This window comes from Balaenoptera borealis (genome assembly GCF_965194805.1).
Source record: "Balaenoptera borealis genome assembly, chromosome: 4".
NCBI classification, from domain to species: Eukaryota; Metazoa; Chordata; class Mammalia; order Artiodactyla; family Balaenopteridae; genus Balaenoptera; species Balaenoptera borealis.
In genome coordinates, this window is record NC_138861.1 from 127561821 (window position 1) to 127574382 (window position 12562).

Below are 12562 nucleotides of genomic sequence, written 5' to 3' on the forward strand. Positions count from 1 at the left end.
CAAAATATTTGAAAAAGGCATTTTATAAAAGAGGATATCCAAATGGTCAATAAGAATTTCACTACATTGTATCATTCATCAGGGAAAAGCAAGTTAAAGCAATGATTCAATGTCACTTCCTATCTAATAGGGTGGAAAAATTAAAAAGCCTAAAATTTTGAAATGTGGAACAACTGGGGCTTTATACACTGCTGGTGAGAAAAAAACATTTTGGAATACAGTTTGCCAGAATCTGCTAAAGCTCTGTATATGTGCACCCTATGACTTGGCCATTCCAGTCTTAAGTATATAACCAACATAAATGGGTATATATATGTTCACCAAACTACATGTGCAAGAATGTTTTTAGTAGCCCTGTTTGTGATAGCCAAAAAAATGGAAGCAACATAAATAGTCTTGAAGAGTAGACATTATAATTAAATTGTGGTATAATCATATAATGGAATATTGTATAGCAATAAGAATGAAGTATTGCCACACACAACACGGGTACATCTGATAGTCATTATGTTAAGTGAATAAAGACGGACACAAAAGATTCAATTTTTGCAAAGTGCAATAACAGGCAAAATAAATATAGGATGATAGAAGTCATAATAATGATTTTCATGGTTGGTTATTGAATTGGGGGAGTATATATGTGAGAGGTTTCTTGGTCTATTCTAATACTCTATTTCATAATATGGAGGTCAAGTATTCATTTGTACAAACATTCATTAGTCATACACCTAAAATTTGGGCACTTTATGTTATATTTTTATTTTTAAAAAGTGGCAGAGCTGAACCTCAAACGCCTAAAATCTTGCTCAACATAACTAAAACCTTACTGTTGCTGCTACTTCATCAACTTAACAATTATCAACAGGGTTGTCTTTTCTTTTTTCATGTAATAAATATGCCCTGTGGCAACAAAAAGTCAATTTTCCTTCACTCCAATAATGTGATTTAATTATTTAAAAAACAAAAAACTCAGATCACCACAGATGGGCAGATGCCTCAGGGCAAATGCCAGTTTTGTCCTTTCTTAACTCTTCTGATTCACATTTATCACAATTTCTGACCTCTGATGTTTCTTTCCTCCCTCCTGCTTGTTCAGTTATGCATTTTAAAAGATATTTAAAATATATTATCCAGAATTATTAGGTGTTCTATTCAGGAATGGTTTATCCAGACATCAAGTATGTCAGATTGCCAGAATTATTTTAAATCTTGTTGAATATTTTAAGCAAATTATTTCATATTTTTCTTACCTCCAGTTCACGGACTATAAATTGTCTAGTTTTTAATCCTACATGGTTTATAACTCCTGATTATAAATTTATTTTCAATGAGGATTGTTTTCTATAAGCACTTCCCAAACCCTGGGTTGTCCAGGCCAGATTTCAAGTTGCTTTTACCAGGGCCCTGTGGGTTTCAACTGTTCTGAACCAGTTTTATGCCAATTTCTTGGCTCAGTGTTCCAGAACCATGGAGGAAGCTTAATACCAAGCCCCATAGCAATGAGTCAAGCATGAGGTTCTGATACCTCCTTGATAAGTTTTCACCCTTTCATATCCCTGCTTAGACCGCTACTATATGCAGCTTCCAGATGCCCGTAGGCACAGTTGCCCAGGTTCCTGTCCCTGGATGGGAGAGTCAGTGAATCCCTGACTTACTCAGGGATATACCTGTTGCCTATATTGTACAAGTTTGAGCATTAAACTTGTATTCCTCATTTCTATTAGAGCATTAAAACCCCAACCTCAAAGAACTTTGATTCTTATAGCCTTCTGTCTCCTGCTTTGGTGCACAGTGACCAAATTATCTTCTAGTTACCATTTAGTTATAGAAATTGTCCATTCCTTTTCTTATTTAAAAAACTAACTGTACTGTTTAAAAGTATTATACCTGTCATGTATGTATATGATGTGTGTGTATGTATTTGCAGTGAGTGGGCTTGTCTTTCCACATTAACTGGCTTACAATACTGAGCAGAATTTTGTTATATTTACGATTTGAAATATATATATATGAAGCAACTTAACTGAATTTCCAGAGTATTCTTTATTTATGCAAATGTAATTTGTTTCTACCCAAGCATTTTACTAGTTTTAAATTTAAGCAAAATTTAGGAAAAGTCCCAAGACTGTCAGGCTAGTCATCTTTGTCATTCACTTCATATTAATTATAGGATATATTTTTTAAATTCTGTATACTTGGAAATATGCATTGATGAGTAATTTAATGTCTATTTTTTAAAAATTCATAAGTGCACATATTGAAGTGAGATGAACAGGTTTGTTTGAAAATCTTTTCTTTCCAATTCCTATGAACCAGGAGCCACCTACGCTGAAGCCAGCAAACACAGCCAATGATCTGGTGATTTCCAGCAAACACAGCCAATGATCTGGTGATTTCCAGCAAACACAGCTAATGATCTGGCGATTTCTGTTATAAAAATTCAACCTCTGCCCCCAGCCTTCCTCTTTGATGTGTCAGACATCCCCACCCTGTGATCACTCAACACAATCCAGCACGGCACATCCCAGCCTACCTTTTATGCAGAGTAATATTTATGTGTGCACTTGCCTATGCATGTTCTTCTCCCTCTTATAGTAAAATCTAACACAGTAACTTACCTCATGGTGTTCTGTTTGTCACTGCTCACCCAACCCTGTAAAGATCAAAAATTTAGCCAGCATCAGATACCACATCATGTGAAGTGCTAAGTTATTTGGGGGCTTCATCCTGTTTCATTTGAAACTTCATATTCACTCAAGGTGACATTTCATATGTCAGGATCAGTGGTCCTTTAAGCTTAAAACTGTGAGCAGAGCGTCACCTTCCTCAGACCGAGAGATTGCTTTAATCTTTGTGCATCCTAGAATGCGTATTTCCTGTGTTGTGTAAATCCTCTGAGCAAAAGTTTTCCAAATGATTTACAGAATGCATTTATTTTAGAAGCTGCTCCTTCAATTTCTGCAATTTGGTACCTAGGGCCTTTTCAAGGACTGGTACAGAAGCAAGATTTCTTTCTTCAGGAGAAGTTGTACCATTGAGGAATATTATTATTAACTATTCTAAAAGGTCACACTGCACTATATAATTCAGGAAACTTCAAAAATCACAATTTTGAGAAAGAGCAAGTGGGCATTATACATAGCAGCAAAGCTCCAAACCAAGCTGCTGAGTCTATTTATGAAATTTATTTTTGATGCTCCTTCAAGATATGTACATAGGATTTCCACAATTTTATTAGTTCTCTGTGAAGGATCACATTGGAATATATGTTTGAGTCCCATACAGTGTCCAGAACACAGCACATTTCCTCTGTTTATAGCTCTCTGTTTTGTTTACTTTAGGCTAGAACACAGGCTTCAGATCCTCTTTCTTGTTTAAAGACCCAGCACCGGTGAGCCTTCCAGGATGAGGGCCTACTGCCACCCTCAATGTCTCCCTCAATTCCTCAAGAAAGTCAAAGTGATGAATTATATTCTTAAAAATGTTTTCTACAATAGAGTGAGGATTTACAAGGACTTGAGAATTGAGTATAACACTAAGATGAAAATGGAAACAAGCTACATTCTTAGACAGTATAGAAATATGCTTTATTAATATTATACAGACACTATTCAAGATCCACTGGTGAACTACGTTCTATTTTTCCTTAAAGTTTTTCTAGATTACTGTTTGCTTATTACAGAATGAAATGTTTTCTTTGCATCTCAGCTCACTACACTGAAGCAAAAGGACCAACACAAAGAGAGCCCTGCCTTTCTACATTTTATTCACATTTAGAGGACAAGTTTAAATATGTTGGATACTTAAAAGTATATAATTCTTATGAGAATATGTATCATTTTATGTTATACCTGGTTTGTTGGAAGTAAAACATTTTTTAGAAAGGAAAAATTTCTCACGGATGACCTTTTAGAAATTGAATCTCATTTAAATAGTCAAAGATTTCTCAAAATAACTGGTTTTTAAGGAAAGACAATTTTTCTTTAATGCTGTCTTTCAATTTAAGGGAATCGTTTCACTTCCCCTGAAGTTAAATAGGTTTTTTCCCTTGTTTCAAAAAGAAGTATTCTTTGGAAATTGTAGTGTGTCTCTTAATGACAACGTTGCCCAGAATAGTTCCATTGTTAGTCTTGTGTCTGCTCTGTGATGTGCTGCCAGTTCCAGGTGCTAGAAGGAAACAAGAGCACAAAGACAAATAATGGGAGCTTCTGCCATTACTGAAAAAAAACAGAGAGTAAATGTGAGTTAAATCTGTTCATTTTAGGATCTGAAAACATAATATTTCCAAGGAACTGAATTCCTTTTATTAGCTATGTAACTTTTTCTATGAAGATAAAATTCAACCCATGAGCCACAAACAAAACATATTTTATCACTTCAAATCATATATCAAATGTTAGCAAAGTTTTTCCTATAGAGATTTGAATTTATACTCCCCCCTTTTTAATGGATGATAGAGAAGATCTTGTTACTTCCACAGAAACAGAAAATATACTTAAGGTTATTTATGGACAGCTAGGCATCATGCATGCTAATTACTAAGTGATTTATACAAAAAACAAATTTGAGGTAGCTGATGAAGTCATAAATGATTTAGTTGACACGACAAATGCGTTTCTAGATGCTAATCATTTCCTATCACAGTTATTAACTTTGTGCACAAAGAGGTGTTTGTAACATGTATTTTTGTATTTCTGTTCCTTCTATTTTTTTAAATTCTCTTTTAACCATAATACTTGTTTTGTTTGTGTTCATTAATTTTTAATTTTATTTCTAGCTCCAGGTGATTTGTCTAAAGGCAAATTTCAAAACTTTAAATATCAATTGGATAACATTTTCTATTTTCTAAAGTTTTTATATTTTAAAGTTAGCTTTCTGTCAATGAGTTTATTGCAATTATTTTGATCATATTGTCCTCTTTTCCCACTGAATATGTATTTTACTCTAATTCAGGGTTTTCTAGCAACATTTTAAGCATAATTTTTACCCTTCCATGCCATTACATTGTTACAATTTCAAACAATTTCTTCTTCAAGATTGAAGCTATAGAAAGAAGTATCTGTAATATCAATTCACAGTCAGTGACATGTTTAGAGAAGAAAATTGAACCAAAATGCTAAGAAACATGTACAAATTTTTCAAACCCTCACAGAGTTCACAAAAAATATTACTCTTCCCCCGAACTTTTGATAAAAGGATGAAAATACTTAAAGGTGCATAAAAATTGCAAAAGCATCTCCATGGTGCACAAAATTACAAATAATTGGAAACCAATGACTAGAAATATTCATTTTTGACGAATTTGTCAAGTTGAGCAATTTGTCATTATGATCAATTTGTTAAATCAGCCAGTTTATTTTCAACCAATTCACCTATAGTTTAACAGAATCGTTCCATACTTTCTGGTGTTACCACTGAAATTTAAAAGTCCCTAAAAGGGAAAACTCTGTTCAAAGTCTTCCAGGAAAGTACATTTTTTCCTGTCCCTTGGTTCCATTGCTTTCGGGAGATTCAATGACTATGTGTGCAACATATCCTAACTTTATAAGTGCTTTTAATATTGACCAGTATTTAATGTGGGTGTGTAGTATGCAAGGACCTCAAAAGTAACCATTTTACAAGGTTTTAGAAATTAAATATATCTAAGATACATCAGGGAGTAAAAATAACAAGATACAGAAAAATACGGTTACATATTCTACATTTGTACAAAACAGAAGTCTGCATTTTTATGACAAAGTCCTAATGGGGCAAAGGAAATATAGAGTAGGAAATCTCATTTTTACTTGGTAGCTTTTTTCATGTTATTTAGAATATTTATAAACATTTAGCCACTTTGAAAATTTAAAGATTACATGGTTGGTGAGAATAGGAAGCAATTTGGCTAAATTTACAAATAAGTTTGGGCATGTGTCTAGAAGAATGCATCAGAGTCTAGGGAGATAATTGGGAAGTGGCAGATCTAGGTACAAGCTTGACATTCAGCTGCACATGATGGGAGAGAGACACCTTATGAGGAGAATGAGTGTTCTTGACTCTCTAGAGCCCGAAGGGAGATTGATTGGTGAGCTGAGTCTCTCCTGCCATGGAGACAGAAAATGCAGACCAGAAGGCTTCCTAGGTTCTGTCAAAGCAAAAATTGCACAAGAAAAAATTACACATGCAAGGAAGACTTTATTCAAGACTATTGCAGTAGAGAAGAGAAACTGAACTCCACTCTGCTAAAAGAAAAGTCAGGAGAGTTTTTAAGTGCTGAAGTGAGCTGGTGGGAAAGTACTGGAGAATGTTAGGGGCTAAGTTCATCAATGAGATGTGTCAAGCACATTGAGTTTTCTTAAATTTGCAAATCTGCACATTTTTTCTCTGTGATTAAGCCACCTGTTTGCTAAGTGGGGCTCACTGAAGTTAGGCTCCTGCATTACCACAGATTGGAAGACAGGGATGCTATCATCCTTGATGGTTATATTTCAAAGAACAGCTCCTAGGTCCTGGAGAGAGACATTCCTGGGTTTTAAAAATGCCAAGAAACTTTTAGAAATAAGCAACAAAAGAATTTACAATTACAAGTTTCCTAAGGTAAATGCTGTAAGAAAAGGGAGATCAGGGGTCCATGATGAAGAGCAAGTCTGTCTAAAGTTGAGTCAAGCTGAAGGGAACATTAGGCCATCTTGGTAATTTCTTTACATTTCTAGTCATAAAACCAAGGTTTCTTAGCCTTTCACCACCTATGGAATCCTGAGAAGAATACTATAGTAACCAGGTATGAGCCAAAATGAGTCTAAAGATTAAAAATAACTTATGTAAAGGAGTCTAGTAGTCAGACAAGGTGAGCAGAAATTTCAGAACACAAAAAATCAAAGATACAGAATTGCTTAAACAGTCAGTTGTACAAATATCTAAGTAACCAAATGATAAAGCACTTAAGAAGATTCAATGCATCACATAAAAATAAGACACTCTGGAGCCAAATTTATCTTAGCAAACTAAAGAAATCAATAAACGTTTTAATGAAGGCCTGTTACCCTTAAGACTCATTTTATTGGTCAGAAAGTTTAGGTTCAAAAAATATCTCACAGTACAAACACATATCAAGATAGAAAGCTTATGGGAGAAGCTAAGAAACAGAAGAGCTAATACAATAGGTCCAAATGGGGGGAAAATGAAGGTGTGGAAGAGTGGCAATAATTAAACAAAGAGTAATAGTAAAAATTCCTAAGTAAAAGAAAAATGTGAGAAACAGACTCACAGACATAGAGAACAGACATGTGGTTTGCAAGGGGGAGGGAGGTGGAGGAGTAATGGAGGGGGAGTTTGGGGTTCGCAGATGCAAATTATTACATATAGAATGGATAAATAACAAGGTCCTACTGTAGAGCACAGGGAACTATATACAATATCCCACAGTAAACCATAATAGAAAAGAATATAAAAAGAAGGTATATGTAACTGAATCACTTTGCTGTAGAGCAGAAATTAAGACAACATTGTAAATCAACTATACTTAAGTTAAAAAAAAAAAGAGAAAGAAAGAAAGAAAGAAAGAAAAATGTGAGTGTGCAGACTAGAAGAGCTTATCTATTTTTCAGGTGGATGGTGAAAAATTACACGTGCCTAAGTCATAACATGGTAAAATCCTGAGCCTAAAGGATAAGAAAAAAAATTCAAACTCTTTGACAGAAAGAGCAAATTACCTAAAAGGAAAAAAAAAGGAAAGTGGATGTCAGACATCAGTCCTATTTGTTGTATTAGAAATTAGAATATTGTATATACCTGTCAGGCAATAAGGGTCATTTAACAATATAAACAAATATTGAATCATTATGTTACACACCTGAAACTAATATAATGTATGTCAATTATACCTTAATATAAGTAAATAAATAAATATATACATACATACGTATAGAACATTAAAAGAAGCATATCCAAAGCATCTGAAAGAAAATACTGTCCATCAAATACCTAATATTTGAAGTGATATTCAGTTTCACAAATAATCAGAAAATAGAGTAGAGGTTAAGATAATTAAGGAAAAGAAGTCATGGAACCAAAAGCTCATTGTATTAAATGAATAACCAATACACTGATTTTTTCAGAAATCTTCAGAAAATGAGAGGGAGTAACCTAAGGTTTGTAGATGATTGCAACAAGAAAGAGTTATCAGATAGTATAAGCTTCATAGAGGGGTGTTCAGGGAGGAGAGAGAGAAAATTGCACAGAAGGAGGATTTGGAGACCATCTCCGAGGTCTCTTGCATTTTTGCGTGTCTCCTGGGGAGACTACCTCTGCTCTGGAACATCTTTTTAAGAATATTTGTACAGCAAACAGCTTTGGAAGACAGAAATAATAAAGGGCAGAGCTGTTTACTGGCTATTATAATAAAAATAATGCCTCCCTATATGGTAAAGACCAAGCAGGCTTATTATCCATTTTGAAAGATTTGTGTTCCCTAAGCTCAGAGTTCCTTCCCTGTAATTCATCCCCACATGTGCATGTGTCACATGACCCTCTTTGTGTTACCCTGCAGGAATTGGAGCTGGGGGAACTGTTACAAGAAAAATGATGAAACTCTGGCCACTGCTATTGCTGTGAGTAATAAACTGCCCTTTGTGTATCTGGATTTAAAAAAAAAAGAAGAAATACCATCCAAATAACAAAAGAAACTAAACTCAGACTTGATGGAGATGACGAAAAATGGAAAGAACCATATTGATAAATGAATATATATATATACATAGAAACACAGATTATGTGCATCTGTCTTAAGTCATATTTTAATGGGTTGATAATCAGGGAAAGCAAAATATAAAACCTGGAACAAAAGAGGACATACTGTAAGGGAAACCCTCATAAGTACTCTACATGTCCTAAAACCTAAGAGTTGGGGCAAGAGGTGGTAGAGATAAAAGTTTCCAAATTTCCCCTCAGGGAGAGGGAATTAGGGGAGAAGGAAGGAGAGAAAGGAAATAAATGTATTTTGGAGCTCTCAACACATTGGGTTAGGGGACTGTGAGATGAACGATGGCACTGTGGAGGGGAAATAGTGCTTCTCAGTGGGAAAAAATATTGGCATCTTGTGTTTCAGTCGTGTGTGTCTGAAAAGAACTAGGAGAGGGAAAGTAAGTATGAATATAATGGAGACACACAGAAAAGTCTCCACTTGGGGGTAGGGGTGGGGATTAATAACATCTTGAGAAAATAAGAAAAATGAATTAGAGAAAAAAGAGTGAAAAGCTCCTTGGCTTGTGCATGAAGGCATCCTGGAGGGCACTGGAAGCCAAGAGGCAGCTTTGGCACGGGTGGGCTGCAGGTCATCCAGAGCTAACAAGAGAACCATTCCAGGCCAGCTAACTGGCAGTATCCTTCCCTGCAGAGTCGCAGGAGAGAGACGCACAGATAGGAAGCTGAGGGAAGCTTCTAGAGGATATTATATCTAGTGAAGTCAGACAGAGAAAGACAAATGCTATATGATATCATTTACATGCGGGATCTAAAACTAATACAAATGAAGCTATACACAGAACAGAAACAGGTTCACAGACATGGAAAACAAATTTCCGGTTACCAAAGGGAAGAGGGAGAGGGGAGGAACAAATTAGGAGTATGGGATTAACAAACTACTATACATAAAACAGATGAACAACAGGATTTATTGTATAGCACAGGGAACTATATTCAAGGTCTTGTCATAATCTATACTGGAATATAATCTGAAAAAAATAACTGAATCACTTTGCTGTATACCTGAAACTTACACAATATTGTAAATCAACTATACTTCAATTACAAAAAAGAGAATCAAAAAAAAAAAAAAAGAGACTCACAAAAGCATGACAAGAAGGGGTCAATTACTTCTGAATATGTGGGAAAGATTTCTTATTCAAAGTTAAAACTTCTCCACATTTTTAGATTGGAACCAAGAAGACAGGGAGCTTACCGTGGTACTCTCCCAGCCCGCTTCCATCCACTCATATCTTGTGACCTCTGAAGCCTCCACAGTTGGAGACAGGTGAGTGAGAAGTGATAATAGGACAGAAAAAATGTCTTATTTTACTAGTAACTATCTGGTATTGGTTTCAACGAGGTTTGAATACGTTTGATGCCAAGATCCTTTCAAGTTTAAACGTTTCTGACCACTTCCTTGTATAATTCTAGTTCACTCCATCCAGTAGCCTGACTCTTAAAATTCTCCAAATGGACCTACATGCATCGATCCCACTACCTTTTCCACGCATAACTAGTATCTCCAGCTTTCATCCTGTGCAATTTACAGGCATACCCTGAAAAATAGCTTCCAGTTAAATGTTTTCTCAATAGAAAACATCTTGTTTTCAGTACACATACTTAATAGGTATATCTCTCAGTAAAGCATTTTTCCTCTTACATATTTTAATGGAAAACAATATATACTTATGTTCCCAAAACTCAATAAAATATTTTAAACAACAATCAAAAAAGTGCAGGTACTCAAGAAACATTCCAAACACAACTGATAGAATGTCAGAATTATATGTAAGCATATTGAAGATCAGTGTGTATATTAATGGTATGCAAACTAAGTACATTTTTACATACAAAGCAATTAGTTATAGACAAGTAATAATTTTAAGTTTTTCCTCTAAGAAAGATACTATTTTATTTATATACAGGCATTTTACTAAGTTTAGTTACATTTAAGGAAACGTCGGGGTTTTAGGGTTAATGTTTCTTTAGGGTTTCTATTAGGATTAATAACTCTTTATAATTTTTTATCCTTTAAACAAAATAAAATACAGGCTTTCGGTTAGCTCTTTTGCACAAGACATCTAATTTTCCTAAATGAGTTACTAACTAAATGAGAGTTCTCACATTTCCTCACCATCTGGCATCCAGTGTCTCAATTAATACAATATATATTAGTTTTCTGTTATGGCAGTCCCTTTAAGGTTCAATTTTCTGTGTTAGGGGAATCCTAGTTGCTAAAACAAACATGCATCAAGATTTCAGTGACTTAAAAAAATAAACGTTGCCCAACTTGTTGCAAGAGTTGCAGCCCCTGGCGTCTGGTGGCGAGTGCCACTTCCAGCCTCTATTTCTTCAGGGCGCCATTATCCCCTTAGCCAAGCTCTGTACCACCCTTCCTAATACAGATCCTAGCCTGCGGATAAGAGCCACCACTGGATTCCTTAGTGATGCTGATGCTTCTCTCAGGCAATGTATTCTTAATGTGCTTCATGAATGATATGCCCTCTGGACCCTCTCATAAATATACTCTGGTGGGTCTTGTGGCTTCACGTAGTATACACATTCCAACAGGCCTATCTCTTTGAGCCCTTTAATCCCATCCTCAGCATCTTCCACGGTAACTCAGGCACTTCAACATTACTCAGTATGGGCTATTACTTTCTTCAGACTTCTATGAGCCACCCTCGCAGTGAGTTTGCCTAATCCCCTTGGGTCCTTGCCAGAGCTAATGTCCTAAAAGACCTCACCCAAGTAAACTGGCTCTTGCTCATCCGATGCCATGCCAATGCCATGAGTCCTCCATTGAGAAGCTCCAAGGGGCTTCCAAACTCCCTAAGTGCTCTCTGGTGGCTACCCAAAGATTCACAATGCCAGGCAAGTCCCGGTTCCAAATACCAGGGAAGTCTCAACAGCAAGGAGCCATGGAATGCTACATTTGAAGACACAAGGGGAATCACCAGAGCCAGGGACCAAATAGGAGTTACAGCCAGATAGCAGGGAATCTGCGTCATCCAGAGCCTGAGTGGTGTCTGGCCAACCAAGAACAACGGCCCAGCTTTCAGGGAGCAACTGTCTTGCTCAGAGAGCAGACTTAAGTCTCCAGCTCTGAGACAGTGAGAACAGATTCTAACCCAGAGCCCAGCAGTAATAGTCATAACCAAGTTGCAGAAATGGCTTTGTGCAAATGGGGGCCTCCTGCCAACAACTTGAGGAAATGTTCATTTCCCCCTGTTATCAGATATTATTCAGAAGAGGAGGAAAATAGGCAGGACCACTGGACGCTGTAGAGGCAGATGTGATAAGGAGTTAAACTTTGAATTCATTGAATAAATCACCCAAAAGGCACTCATTTAGACGGAGGAAAAAAATTCTAAACTGGAATTTAACGACATATTTAACGATTATTGTTTGTCTCACATTAGGGAAATGGGGGGTTTATGTACAAAACGATATCCTTTGTTAGAAATAAAGGAAGTTCAGAGCCCTGTGGCCTCCATAAGTATTCATATTCTTATCCCCTTAATCGCTTTGTCTTAAATCCTTTTGTTTATGTTTATCCATAAGAGGCAACTGTTAAATGGGAAAAATGATCCAACTGTATTTGAGTCTCCAATATTCATTCTAGCCTCCCTTCACTGATAAAAATATATAGTTTTTGGGAACTGATTCCAGAGCCAGGAATGGTCCTAATTAGTAAAACCAGTCACTGTACCCATTTCCCTTGCCAGTAATCGGTTCTGGAACCTAGATCAATCATGCAGGGTTTTCCCCCAGCAAGAGGCAAGTGACTTGTGCTAAATTAGAACATAGGGGAAAAATGTATCCTATAGATGCAAAA

The 12562-nt window shown here is 36.0% G+C and overlaps 1 protein-coding gene across 5 annotated transcripts in view; it reads right to left on the reverse strand.

The window, feature by feature from the left end:
- Positions 1–3562: 3562 nt before the first annotated feature.
- Positions 3563–12562, reverse strand: part of LOC309627590 (uncharacterized protein) — a 564483-nt gene continuing 555483 nt past the window's right edge. For all 5 annotated transcript variants that reach the window (XR_014243827.1, XR_014243828.1, XR_014243829.1 and 2 more), the window contains one exon: positions 3563–4167. Coding sequence is in view for 1 of the 5 variants with exons in the window: in XM_082389723.1 (XP_082245849.1) it covers positions 4125–4167 (43 nt within the window). In the remaining 4 variants the exon portion in view is untranslated. The remainder of the gene's footprint in view (positions 4168–12562) is intronic.